The sequence below is a fragment of the Rhineura floridana genome, chromosome 7 (assembly GCF_030035675.1).
Source record: "Rhineura floridana isolate rRhiFlo1 chromosome 7, rRhiFlo1.hap2, whole genome shotgun sequence".
NCBI classification, from domain to species: domain Eukaryota; kingdom Metazoa; phylum Chordata; class Lepidosauria; order Squamata; family Rhineuridae; genus Rhineura; species Rhineura floridana.
This window is the reverse complement of record NC_084486.1, coordinates 108679351-108692573: the sequence shown is the minus strand read 5'-3', so window position 1 is coordinate 108692573 and position 13223 is coordinate 108679351. Positions and strand designations below refer to the sequence as shown.

Genomic DNA, 13223 nt, shown 5'->3' with positions numbered 1-13223 from the left:
GGAAAAAAATTAATGCCACCATTAATCTTTCATTAATTTCCAGCACAAGGGAGTTGGAAATTCTTCCTCGCAGGCCCCATTGAAATAAGTGAAATCTGTGCAAGAGTGCATCAATTGTCTTATCTAGCTCCCTGCATTTCAGTGCAATTTGCCCAGGTAAAATTCCTGATAGATTGTTCTCACTGATTCTGGACATGAAAGCATGTTGATTTCCAGGAAATCTTAGTAATCACAGTGCTGTTCTCTTGATAGCATGGAGCAGTGGCTAATTCTACAACCCCACACCTAAAGCAAAGGCTTGTTGATTGTCCATTGCTAAATATAGTTATATATTAAAGATATAGGGTTGTATATAGTGAAGTTCTACTCAGAGCATACCCACTGAAATTAATAGACCTAACTTAGTCATGTCTGTTAATTTCAGTGGGCCTACTCTGAGTAGGGTTTAGTTGGCAGCAACCCACTATAAGAAAACACTAGGTACAATCTGTCTGTGCAGTGAAGGAGAATGACTGGACAGGGCTAGGGCTTTGGACCCTCTTCTCCTTTGATACCTACTAAGCCAGCCTTCTTCAACCTGGTGCCCTCCAGATATTCTGTACTCCCATTAGCCCCAGCCAGAATGACCAGTGCTCAGGAATGTTGGGACTTGTCGTCCATTGGGAGTGCATCAGCACTGACTGTGGAGCAGTGCAGACAGGATAGTGTTGCACACCTGGGTTCCCAATGCCAAAACACCACTGCCACTTACCAAGAGGGGAACGGGCAAGGCATGGGGAGTTCACTGCAGGGCAGGCACAGTAACAGGAGTTACAGATTGGCTCCACTGCCGCCCATGCACCATGCTGAGCTCCCCACGCCTCACCCTCCCCTCTCCTCCTTGGTAAGCAGCAGCAACGCTCAGCCTTAAGAAGCCAGGTGCACAATGCCAAACAGCTTGCACTGTCCGCTTACCGCTGCTGCAGGACGCTAAGTTAGGGAAGGAGGCTCCAGCTCACAGCTTTAGTAATTTGCAAGAGGTGAGATTTAAGGCTAGCTGGGGATATGGATTTGGAGGCAAATCGCATCTAAACTTTCCTTCCATTTACTTGCATACTTCTCTATTCAGAAGACTTGTAACAATGTAGATATAAAAAAAGTGGATATAAAAAAATCTAAGACATACAATGAAGTATACAATGATTGGATTTCTTACCCACCCTTCACAATAAGCTCTCTGGGCAGGTTACAAAAATATAAAAATACAATATTAAAATCAGTTAAAACAATGTACAATTATATAAATAACTCGTATATTGTCTATTAGGTTAACCCAGTCCACCAAATCCAAGCAGAAGTTTACATGTCTAACTTCTAAGGAAAGGGACTGAATCATAGTAAAACTCCACCAAGAAAGCCTTCCCTGGAGATCAGCATCCTTCTCCCTCTGTCATGAGAGGTCTTTTGTTCCCTTTTAGTTAGTAGAAATACCCAAGCACAAAATACATGTCCACTCTGTCAACTGCAAAGAACACAGGAATGTATAAATTTCCACCAATCCTTTCAAAATGCATAGAAGGGCCCTGATTTTTGCTGTCGTGCCATTAAAAGGAAGAGGCTGGTTTTTCCCACTAGTGTGGCTGTCTTTATTTAGTATTTAGTACCATTCCCTATTGTGATTTAAGCTATCTCATTCACCATGACTATACAGGTTAACCCCAAGGACTTAGATCCAAAATATGCTTACATCCAAGTGACATATGTCACACCCTTCTTTGAAGATAAAGAAGCCGAAGAGCGGAAGACTGACTTTGAGATGCATCACAATATCAACCGCTTTGTGTTTGAAACACCGTTCACGTTGTCAGGGAAGAAGCACGGAGGCGTGGAAGAGCAATGCAAGAGAAGGACCATTCTGACAAGTATGGATGTTGTTGCATTATTTAGTGCACAGAGAAGTAACCTAAGGTTTGCCCTGGAACTGCCAAAGGTTGTGTTCGAGAGTATATGGTTTCAGGATAGAATCCTGGTTTTAGAAAATGTTGTACCTAACATTTTCTTCTCTTGACCAAAGTTCTTTATTGCTTTTGTTAAATTGCATGAGTTATTGATCCAGCAAGGCTTTTTTTATTCCTACAGTCTGTACCCCATTTTCCTATATCAAGATGGCTTAGAACTTCAGTACAACAGCATAGAGAACGCATATTAAATTATCTTTTAAAAAAGAAAGAAAGAAAGAAACAGCCAGTGCAGTGAAAGAAGAAGGCAATATCTTTTAGACCTTACCACTGAAACACAACTGCTTTCAATCAGCCATTCCATATTCTCAGTACTACAAACAAAAAACCTGTTGGCAGGGGAAAAATATCCTCTGAAACTGGACAGATTCAGACAGATTCATATAGGAGGGCACAGTTCTCTTATACATGGTCGGGTTGGATTCAGGCTAAGTAAATCACACTTTAGTCCCATTGAATTCCTGTTGAGCTAGCTCTGATTGACCTAGCTATGATCAGTGATATTCATGGGACTGATTGTGCAATCCTGTACATATCTACTTAAAGGTAAGTCCCACAGAGTTCAGTGGGACTTACTCCTAGTTAAGTGGGTGTAAGATTGCAGCCTAAAGTCTGGATCAAAACCACTACTTTTTGGTAAGATTACTGTGTCCATTAAGGCTTCTTTATAGCTAATTGCATTATTTGTTCATCTCCTAATATTGGAGAATAAGTCTAACTATATATTTCTAAGCCGTCACGCAGCATTACATGGGGGCAGGGTACAGTGTGGCCGCAGGGCAGAAGTGAGGCAAAGGCGTGAGGAAAGCAAGGATGGCTGGCGGGGAGGCAGGTGACCAAGCAGGTAACAGGGTATAGGACAAGTGAGGCAAGTGGGGTGGGCAAGTGGATGGAGGTGGAATGAGCAAGCAAGTGGCCGGGGGAGTCTGGGGAGTGCAGGTAAATGCCCTAGGTGGGGAGGTGGCTTAGGTGCGCTGTGGATAGATGCGAGGCGGTACTGTTTGTCAAGGGGGAAGTGGCAGGGTGGGGAAGGACAGCAGTGCAGCAGAAGAACAGGTGAGGTGCATTAGTGGGCCCATGGTGTCCTGCGTGACAATGCCTAGAGGCGAGGGGGAGTTGGCAAAAGGAGTGGAGTCCCTGGGGGCATTTGCGAGTGGCTGGGGGCCACATTTCTGAGTGTGTGTGTGTGTGTGTTTGGGGGTGCCTGGGGGGTGTGGGGGTTGGTGAGCAAAGCTAATAAGTAATAAAATTCTAGATTTTATTGTAAGAATGATATCATTCTTTTACTCCAAGAATAGGAACATAGGAAGCTGCCTTATTCTGAATCAGACCATAGGCCCATCTAGCTTGGTAGTCTATACACTGACTGGCAGCAGCTCTCCTGGGTTTCAGGCAGGAGCCTCTCCCAGCCCCACCTGAAGATGCCAGAGATTGAACCTGGGACCTTCTGCATGCAAAGCAGATGCTCTACCACTATAGCCTTCCCCTGTGACATGTGGTGTTCCACTTTATGCATTAATTTATCAGTATTCAGAACTAATAATAATAATACTGAAGTTTTGTTATGGATTTATTGCATAGGTATTGTATGAATGACGCCTGCATTTTGATTGTGAATATGTGAGATTAATGTCTTGAATATTCCACAGCCTGAATTCCAGAAGAGGAATTTTCCTTAAATGTGTCCCTCTTGTTTTTGAGTGCAGCCAGCCATTTATTTCCTTATGTGAAGAAGAGGATACAAGTCATAAGCCAAACAAGCACAGAGCTGAACCCCATTGAAGTTGCCATTGATGAGATGTCTAAAAAAATTTCAGAACTCAACCAGCTTTGCACAATGGAAGAAGTAGATATGATCAGGCTACAACTGAAACTACAAGGAAGTGTCAGTGTCAAGGTAAATAAGGCTTGGCCTTTCATTGAGGCTCACGTTTTTTGGAATTTCAGATTCTATCATAAGCAACAAAATCTTTATTTTTTATTATTCTTTCATTATGGACATTATTACTCATAACCAAAGGCCATCACAATCTCAAACTAAAATTTCAAAAATGAGTCAAGCAAATAGAACATCTGAAATATACAAATAGACACACATAAATTGTTATAGGAATGGGGTAGTCTAGATGTCATTTTTGAGGTCTCTTCCAAGCATGTGATCTGTAAAATGGAATTCTGTAGAAAAAAGAGACTGCTAAAGTGATCAAAACAATCTCTAAGTTAATGGCTCTAGCCAAGCCTGTTATGTACCGGCTTTGTTATGATAAGCTTGGGACAAAACATTTCATAGAAACCAAATAGCTTCCAAAGATGCAGTGAGGGGGGCAGGCCTTCCCCCTCCCTACCATGTCTGGAGAGGTGATGTCATTGTGCTAGTGCTATGAGTCCTTTCATCTTATGCTCAGCCTATATAAATGTGTGTAAATAAAACCATATATCGCAAAGACACTACATTCTCCAGTGACCTTCTTTCTAAGGAAATAAAACCTAAAGTATGTGCAGGCAGCCCTGAAATCTCTCACCACTCAGAGACTGCAGTGTGCATAACAATATTATAATGTTAAAATCATTAGCTCCTCTACTGGTTAAAATCAAGTAAATAAATCCTCTCTAGTATTTTAAAGAGTTATAATAAATTATTTATTTAAATGTTTGACATCAGTTAAGGTGATGCTAAACACAGAGCATGCCATTTTTTAAAAAAGAGTGAGACCTATAGGAAGTTACTCAAATTTCCACCAGGATTCCTTCCATAGACCCTGCATTGTACGACAGTTTAAGCAAACCGTTGTCAAACCGGACACTGAAATTTCATTCCTGTTTGTCATCTCAAGTGGAATTTGGATTCATACTAGGTAACAGAATGAGATTTAGAGAAGCCTTTCGTTGCTGAAGCTAAACACCAGGTTCTCTGGCATTTTCAACATACACCGGAACCTACTGAATGGTCACAACTGGAGCCTGCAATAAAATAGTGCAGTGTGGAATTCTCCTTTCAGGGTTCAAGACATTCCATTGTCTCCTCCTCCAACAACTGGACAGCATTCTTTGCCCACTGAGTATGCTCAGTCCTCGTTGGCTGTTTTGGGGAAATGTATTAGGTTCTTTTCTAAAGACTTTTTGTGCTCTGCAAACATCAGAGTTCTTCTGAGCCTTTTTGTGAATGGGTGGTGACCTGCCACTTTTACAAGTGCCACATAATGTTTGTTCCACACTTGCATGGAATTGATCCTTCACTGCAGCAGCACTGGAACTCGCTGCCCATTGGTATTAAGCACCAGGCACCTTTGCTGTACTGTTTTTGGTACCTGCTAAACTTTTTTTGTTTAAGCAAGCATACCCAGGCATATAAATTTGACATGCATTTTAAAATATAATTTTATTTTCTAATATATATTTTTAAAACTGCTGATCTTTATTTTGAAAAAGTCTAACTTGTTTTTAATGTCTGATTTTATCTAATTTTAATGTATATTTTATGCAAACTGCTTAAAGGTTTTGATGATTAAGTGGTAATAAATCCTATTAAATAAATAAAAATAAATAGCACATCTGCACAAGAGAAGGCAAAATCTGACCCTTACCAGCTTTGTCCTTCATTATTAAATAGTACGTTTTCTCTCGCAGGTAAATGCTGGGCCAATGGCTTATGCTCGAGCTTTCCTTGAAGAAACAAATGCTAAGAAATACCCAGATAACCAAGTTAAACTTTTGAAGGAAATCTTCAGGTAAGCTTTCGAATTCCAGAGATAGCAAGGCACTTTGTTTCTCTAAGAAATGTTAAACAAATGAAACTGAAGTTATTTGACTTAAATCTTGTCAAAGCACCACAGAATTGCATTCTTCTATTCATACATAGAGGGAGAAATATCTTGAAGTTGTGTTTGTCTCCATCATGATTACACTGTTTTAATCCATAATTAGACAAGAATTCTGTTGTGTAGCTTCCACGATTGCATTGCCTAGACATTAAAAATAATCATGTTTCCTGTGCTATGTAGGCAGTTTGCAGATGCATGTGGGCAAGCTCTTGAAGTTAATGAACGGCTTATTAAGGAGGACCAGTTGGAATACCAGGAAGAAATGAAATCTCATTACAAGGATATGCTCACTGAGCTCTCTGAAGTTATGAACGAACAGGTTAGCAATTCTGTTTTATACCTTTGTGGCTGATAGCTTGAACTTTTTATTACTCCTGTTCCAAAGACGTTAGAGATGTCAGTGGAGTTAGCCTCAGCCTGGCTTGGAGAAGAACCTGGGGAATGGGGGTTGAAAACCCACCTGAAAAGGAGGGAACAGGTCTTCCAAGTCCCAAACATCCCTCAGTCAGAGAAGAATTCCTGGCTCCCACCCATCGCCATTCTTCTACATCCTTCAAAAGCCCATCCCTGCCAGCCTCCAGGCCCCAAACATACACTCCTCACCCATACACACACACCTTTTCCTTGCATGTTTCCATCTCTGTAGTATTTAGATAAGATCAGCACTGGTCCATTAGAAAAATGGATTTGAGCTTTTTTTTACGCCCTAGCAACACAGTTCTGTCTCTGTCCCCTCAGCCATATGGACCGCAGGAAGAACCATAGTCTGATAGAACAGCTCAGACCCCACTTACAGGAAATACCAGGTTCAAATACAGGGTATAACCCCATACTATAACAGGAGGGGACAGTTGACACAAGGACTGCTACATAAGCTAAGCAGCCCATTTGCCCCATCCCTGTCCATGGCAAACTACATGACCAATCACCTTCCTGCTGTTTTGCCATTAGGCCAGCCCTGCTGGGTTGCATCCAGGTAGGCTTCATTATATCTTCTTCTACTCTGCCAACTGACTGCTTCATACATCCTGACAGTAGCATCCATCCCATTTGTGCATCCCAAGAGTCCTGCCTGCTCAGAGCACCTGAGTGAGCAGACAGTGAAGGGGGATGCTCGAGTATGGAATAACACCTTTAGCCTTGCATGGTAAATCTCAGCTTTTGACACCAGCACTTCTTAAACGATATATTAACATGCAAACTGATAATGGTAAACTGTCCTGTTGTGATTTTACCACATCCAAATACGATGTGTGTAAATTGATCCTTAATATTTAGCTGTATTTTCTAGCTGTGAGGTTCAGTGTGTTGCTCATGGTCACATTGTTTGTTCCTTCACTGATAGTGGCATCTTCATCAACATTTTTTTCTCTTTTTCTGACAGCTCTGTCATGGTCAGTGTTTATACAACTTCTCTGCTTCACTGTCTAACATTTCCCTCAATACTATAGCCAAAAGTGGTATGTTTGGTTTTCTTTTATGTCTACATGTTCCTTTACTGTCACACATTCTCACTTGGCTAGTCTTCTGTGTTGCCTGACTTTTAACCTTTATTCAGGATATCATATCTGTTTTTATTCCTGTAGCATAGAATGGGTGTGAGTCATCATTTCCTCTAAGGAGCATAGAATTATGTAGTTCCCATGAAATAAGCACAGGATTATTGACAATTATACAGCCACGAGAGTGGCTGTATACTATAGTCAGCGTGGATTTTTCGCATGCCGCAGTGTTAAATCAAAAATAACCCCCATGCCATTCTGATGCTTCCCATAAGCTCATTTCAAAACGAAACCTTACAAAACTTATAGGCCTGAACTTAGAAACACTTGCTTAACAACCCCCTAAATTTTCATGTCAATACAAAAAAAGTCAGAGAATCGAGAGTTCAAAGTGTAAAAAGAGAGAGAGACAAACAAGTCAACTTTTGGACTTTTTTCTCTGAGTTCTCATGATCTGTTGAAATTAATTAAAACTCAGCCATGTTCACAGAGTACCTGTATTCCTATTACTGACCTTGCCCCATACTCTGACCTTCATCTTCTATAGTTTAAAAGTTAAAAAAAATGCCTGGCTGATTTTTAATTAATATAAGAAATTTAGCATTGAAGTCAATGATAAACCTGGGCACTAACTGTCTGTGTTCTAAAAGCCAGACTCACAGTTGCTGAGCTTGCCTAATCAAGGCCACACGCACACACCAGACATTTATGTCACTTGAGACAGTCATGGCTTCCCCCAAAGAATCCTGGGAAGTGTAGTTTGTGAAGGGTGTTGAGAGGAGGCTCCTATTCCCCTGACAGAGCTCCAGTGGCCAGAGTGGTTTAACAGTCAGACCCTCTTCTCAGGATTGTAGCTGTGTGAGGGGAACAGGGCATCTCCTAGCAACTCTCAGCACCCTTCACTAACTACACGTCCCAGGATTCTTTGGGAGAAGCCATGACTGTCTAAAGTGAAAAAAAGGTCTGGTGTGGATGTGGCCAGGTACAGCTTTGGTTTAAATTTGGGTGGGAGGCTACTTGTGCCTGCTGTAGAATAAAAAGATGGGGGAAACTCTGAAAAAGAATGATACTGTTCACAATGTTTTTCTTTTGGAAAGAAAAGGAGCTTCCCCTCTGCCCAGTGCCCACCCATCCAATCTCCTCCTGTCCCCCTCTTCTCCCCCTTCCTGCCCTCCTCCTCCCCTCTCTGTCCCTCCCCCAGGTCGGTTTCACCTATCCTAAGCATGAGTACACAGGAGTAAATCCCACTGAACTCAATAAGTGAGCAAATAATCAAATCTGCCCTCCTCCCTCCTATCCCCTCCCCCTTGCCCCTTCCCTCCCCCTTCCTTCACCCCTCCCTTCCCCATCTCCTTCTTCCCCTCCACCCTCCCCCTCCTCCTCTCCCATGGTCAGTTTTACCTATCCTAGGACTACGACCTGGGAGACCAGGGTTTGAATCTCCACACAGCCATGAAGTTCACTGGGTGTCACTGCCTCTCAGCCTCAGAGGAGGGCAATGGTAAACCACCTCTGAATACCATTTACCATGAAAATCCTATTCATAGGGTCACCATAAGTTGGAATCGACTTGAAGGCAGTCCATTTCATTTTCAAGCATGATTGCACGGGAGTACATCCCATTGAACTCAGTAAGCATGCAAATGGTCAAACCTGCCCCCTCCTCCTCCCTCCCATCACCTCCCTTTTGCCCCTTCGCTCCTCCTTCCTTCATCCCTTCCCCTCCCTTTCCAATCCCCTCCTTCCCCCTCCCCCTCCTTTTACTCCCTTCTCCCCCCTTTCTCTTTCCCTCTACTGTCCCCTCCCCCTCCTTCTCCCCCATGGTCAGTTTTACTTATCCTAGCCATGATTGCATGGGAGTAAATACCACTGACCTCAATAAGCATGCAAATGATCAGACCTCCCTTTCCCCTCCTTCCCCTCTCCCCTCCCTTCTTCCTCCCCCCCTCCCTTCCTCCTCCCCTGCCCACTGCAGGCCTCCCTCCCCATGGTCAGTTTTACCTATCCTAAGCATGATTACATGGGAGTAAATCCCACTGAACTCAAAAAATATGCAAATGATCAAACCTACCCTTCTCCTCCCCCTCCTGCCTGCTCCCATTCCCCTCCTCCCTTCCCAATCTCCTGTGGTCAGTTTCACCTATCCTAAGCATGATTACAGGGAAGTAAATCCCACTGAACTCAATAAGCATGCAAATGATCAATCCATTCTCAGCAAACTTGCACAGGACCCCATTTCTTACCTTCCGGATTAAAAACCAGAGAAATTCACTAATAGGCAAAAAAAATGCAGTTTAACAACGTTGGTTTTTCACAGTCCAATCCACTTCCTGTGTAGCTTGGAAGAATTTGGTAACATGCGCCTCTGAGCATATGGTGCGTGATGGCAACACCTGCAATCAGCCCAAATAACAGAAACAGATAGTCACTTTAAATATGTTTGATTTACTTTGCAATTTTAGTGAAGTTTCCAGTAGTAAATCATTTTCTTTTGCTTCTGTTTCTGTGAATATGTGAAGTACAGCAACACTTTGCAACACTAAAAAAAAGCTCCAAAAAGAGTTGTGGAATAATGGCACTGACTATTCTGCAGAATAGTTTCTAGGGGACATGAGGAGTGTCTCCATTTCCACAAGATAAAACAATGGGAGGTGAAATTTACTCTAGCAAAATTCTAGGTGTGCTCTATGTTTTTAATTGTCCATGCCCACCTTTCCTTAAGTGGAGTACTTTAAGCATAGCAGGCTGAACACATGCATCTTGGGCAGGCCAAGTTTGTAACATATTGTAATCCGTCTGATTTTACAGCAAACTACAGTTTCAGATTCAACTGTTAATGCACCCAAAATTGAAACAGAACATAACGTCCAGCTTGAAACACAAAAGCCTATCTTCACCATCATGTGACACTGACCAATAAAAAGGCTTTGAAATTAATAAAAATAAAATTGACAGATTTCTAGGATGAATAATTAGAGAAATATAATTTTCTAGGTTAGAATTTCTGTAGAAACAGTAGTAACACAGAAAAGAAGCAAAGTAAGAAGAACACCAACAAACATACAAAAATGTAATTCTCCATCTTTGGAGATGGCAGGTGTTGCCACCACTCACTATATGCTCAGAGGCACATCTTACCAAATTCTTCCAAGCTACACAGGAAGTGGGTTGAACTGTGAAAGACCAGCCCAAATTGTGTTTGCATTTTGACACATTTGTAGGGCAGTACAGTATCTCAGAGAGGAGGTCAGCTCTCCTGCTCCCCTGGTATATTCACTATAGCTGCCCAATTTCTCTGCTTTTTCAAGTTGACTGTTGGCTACAGGTATGTTCTTAAACTGCAAGTTTTTTTGCCTATTAGTGAATAAAATATGGGGTCAAAGAGAGACATACTGATAGAATGAATGCAAAGCATTCTTGTTTAGGACTTTGTGGACTTACAACTGAGGCCTATTTCCTATGTTTTAATTGTAATACACACACTTCTCACTTTCACATTATCAATATTTCTTATGAACATACTTGCTACACGAATACTTTTTTTACCTGACTTGGTAAAATGCTAGCTGTAATCATAGCAGGCCAGATTCATATACATGCTAGTATATAGAAGTGGCACAGTAAAATAATTTTGGGATGATGTTACGAAGACAAAAGAAGCTAAAGTGGGGCCTCAGGACAGTCTTTTGCAAGACGCAGGGTGGAATGTATTTCTCTTTGTGCTTTCTTTTTCTTTCCTTCCACTTGAGGGAGCAATCCGCCATACAGGATTCTGTGCTGGGAGGGAGAAATTATCAAAATGTAAAAAAGACAATACTTGTCTTTCCTTTCATACAGCACTTGCTGCTGCCCAGTCTTTCCAATTATCTTGGAAATACATTTTAGAATGACTGTATTGAATGTAATGAATTTGTATTGATTTCCGCAAGATTTAAGTATTTCGTCTCTCTTTTTAAAAATTATTTCTAAAAGATCACATGCAAGGAGGATTCTGCAAAGCAGCAAGGACTGGAACCACCTTATTCCCATGCAATCAGTAGAACAATCACAGCCCCACCTGGACCACAGGTAGCATCAAATACTGATAGCTGAATCTGACTTTCAACAGTTCGCTAGAGAACTTTGGGATAAGCAAATCATGAAGGATCCCAGGAAAATGAAATGTGGTACCTTGTTTTAATTTATTAAACATTTTCAGTGTTATTTTTTTTAATTGTCAGTTTGATATTTTTTTAATGTTCTTGCCTTTTCTGATATTTGCACATTTCCAGTTGTTTTCTTTATTATGGTTCAGTCTTGATTAAACCGATTGAACATGAAATTTCCATTGAACCTTTAGTTTCAGAACAAGCCTTATGCTTGCTGTAAATGATAATAGAATCTAATACAAGTCCTAGTATACATATATTTTAAAGGTCAAAAGTGGATGTTTTATAACCTTTAAGAATATTGCAATTGTAAATAGAAGATGTGTAAAATATGTCATTTTTACAAAAAAATAGTTAATAATTGACATTGCTAAAATGTGGGAAACATTTCAGATACAATTATATTAAAATATTTGTCTATGTGTAGAAAATCTTCTGTAATTATTTTTTTATGATACTGGAATTCAGTGGCACATTGCAGCGTCCATTGGGAATACAGCATACACGTGGGGGGGCTGCAACAAAATGTTGCAGTGTGGAGTGCTTCAAATCAAGGTTACATAAACTCAGGCTACATACATTTAAAGCACATCTATATCATATCCCCCCTTACTCAAAGAATCTTGGTATCTAGTTTGCTAAGAGTGCTAGGAATTGTAACTCTGTGAGGGGTAAATTACAGTTCCCAGGATTTTTGGCAAGGATAATCTACATTAAATGTATGTTATATATGCAGCTCCAGTTGCATTCACCTTCACACCAGTTTTCCTTTTTTTCATCCCTAACAGTCAGTATTCCACATGCCCACTGAATATGCTTAATCCTAATTAGGCTTTTTGGAGGGTTTCCCCCGCCCTTCATTTAAGATTTCCCCCTCTCTCCTGGTTGGGGGGCAGGGTGGGCAGACTTGTACCAAATTCCAGCTACATTAAATTCTTTAATTTCTTCATTGATGTTTATGGGCAACATTCTCTTCCATTCCTGAGGACATTTAAAAATAGCTTCTCAGTATAAACAAGGAAATGATCTATATTGGTAATGTAGATGTATTTCTGTCCTCCTCCTCCAGCCATTCCATTCTGTTCATTCTTCCACCTAGCTGTCAGGGGGGCCCCAGTCAATCAACATGCCATGCCATTGAATGGTTATTATTATGGAATAATGGGGGGGGGAGTTCCCTGCAGATTTTTGTTCTTGTGCTTATCTCAAGAGTTAGCCTGAATCTAACTGTACTCTCTTTTGCATCAGTGGTGTGATTTTGACTAATTAAGCAAAAGAATGGGAAGGATTTCTTACTTATTCATTCATTTCATCAGATTTACACACTGTCCTTCCTCCCAAATAGGGAGCCTGTGCAACCACTTGAACAGGTATTAGCATATAGATTTGTTCAAAGGTCTAATCTGCTCAAAGGCTCAAGCATATAGATTGGCTCAACGGTCTGGTCTGAGGTGCCAAATTTAAAAGGGCTCATGGTATCCTGCTACATGGTGGCTGTGTGTGCTGTTCTGAGCCCACAAGATGGAGACGCGGGTGCAATTAAATCGTGTTTTATTAAAGTAATGGATACATCAAAAGCAGTGCGCTTCATAGAAACCCCTAAGCTGTCTCACTAGAATTCCCTAACTGCACTCTAGGCATGCTCTGCAACGTTGAAAGAAAGTTGACTCAGCAGCTTCAACCCGGAAGCAGCAGGCTTAAATAGGCAGGGTCTTGGAGCATACTCTCTGGCTCCTGCACAATTCTTGCCTTTGG

The 13223-nt window shown here is 41.3% G+C and overlaps 1 protein-coding gene across 12 annotated transcripts in view; it reads left to right on the top strand.

The window, feature by feature from the left end:
- DOCK10 (dedicator of cytokinesis 10) overlaps positions 1-11844 on the top strand; it is a 280049-nt gene extending 268205 nt beyond the window's left edge. For 9 of the 12 annotated variants that reach the window (XM_061636810.1, XM_061636815.1, XM_061636806.1 and 6 more), the window contains 6 exons: positions 1691-1901; positions 3704-3894; positions 5625-5725; positions 5999-6137; positions 7203-7278; positions 11293-11844. In XM_061636810.1, coding sequence (XP_061492794.1) covers positions 1691-1901; positions 3704-3894; positions 5625-5725; positions 5999-6137; positions 7203-7278; positions 11293-11360 — 786 coding nt within the window. In that variant the 3' untranslated portion in view covers positions 11361-11844. The remainder of the gene's footprint in view (positions 1-1690; positions 1902-3703; positions 3895-5624; positions 5726-5998; positions 6138-7202; positions 7279-11292) is intronic. The other 3 variants (XM_061636814.1, XM_061636807.1, XM_061636816.1) reach the window with 1 other exon arrangement.
- The last annotated feature ends 1379 nt before the right edge of the window (positions 11845-13223 follow it).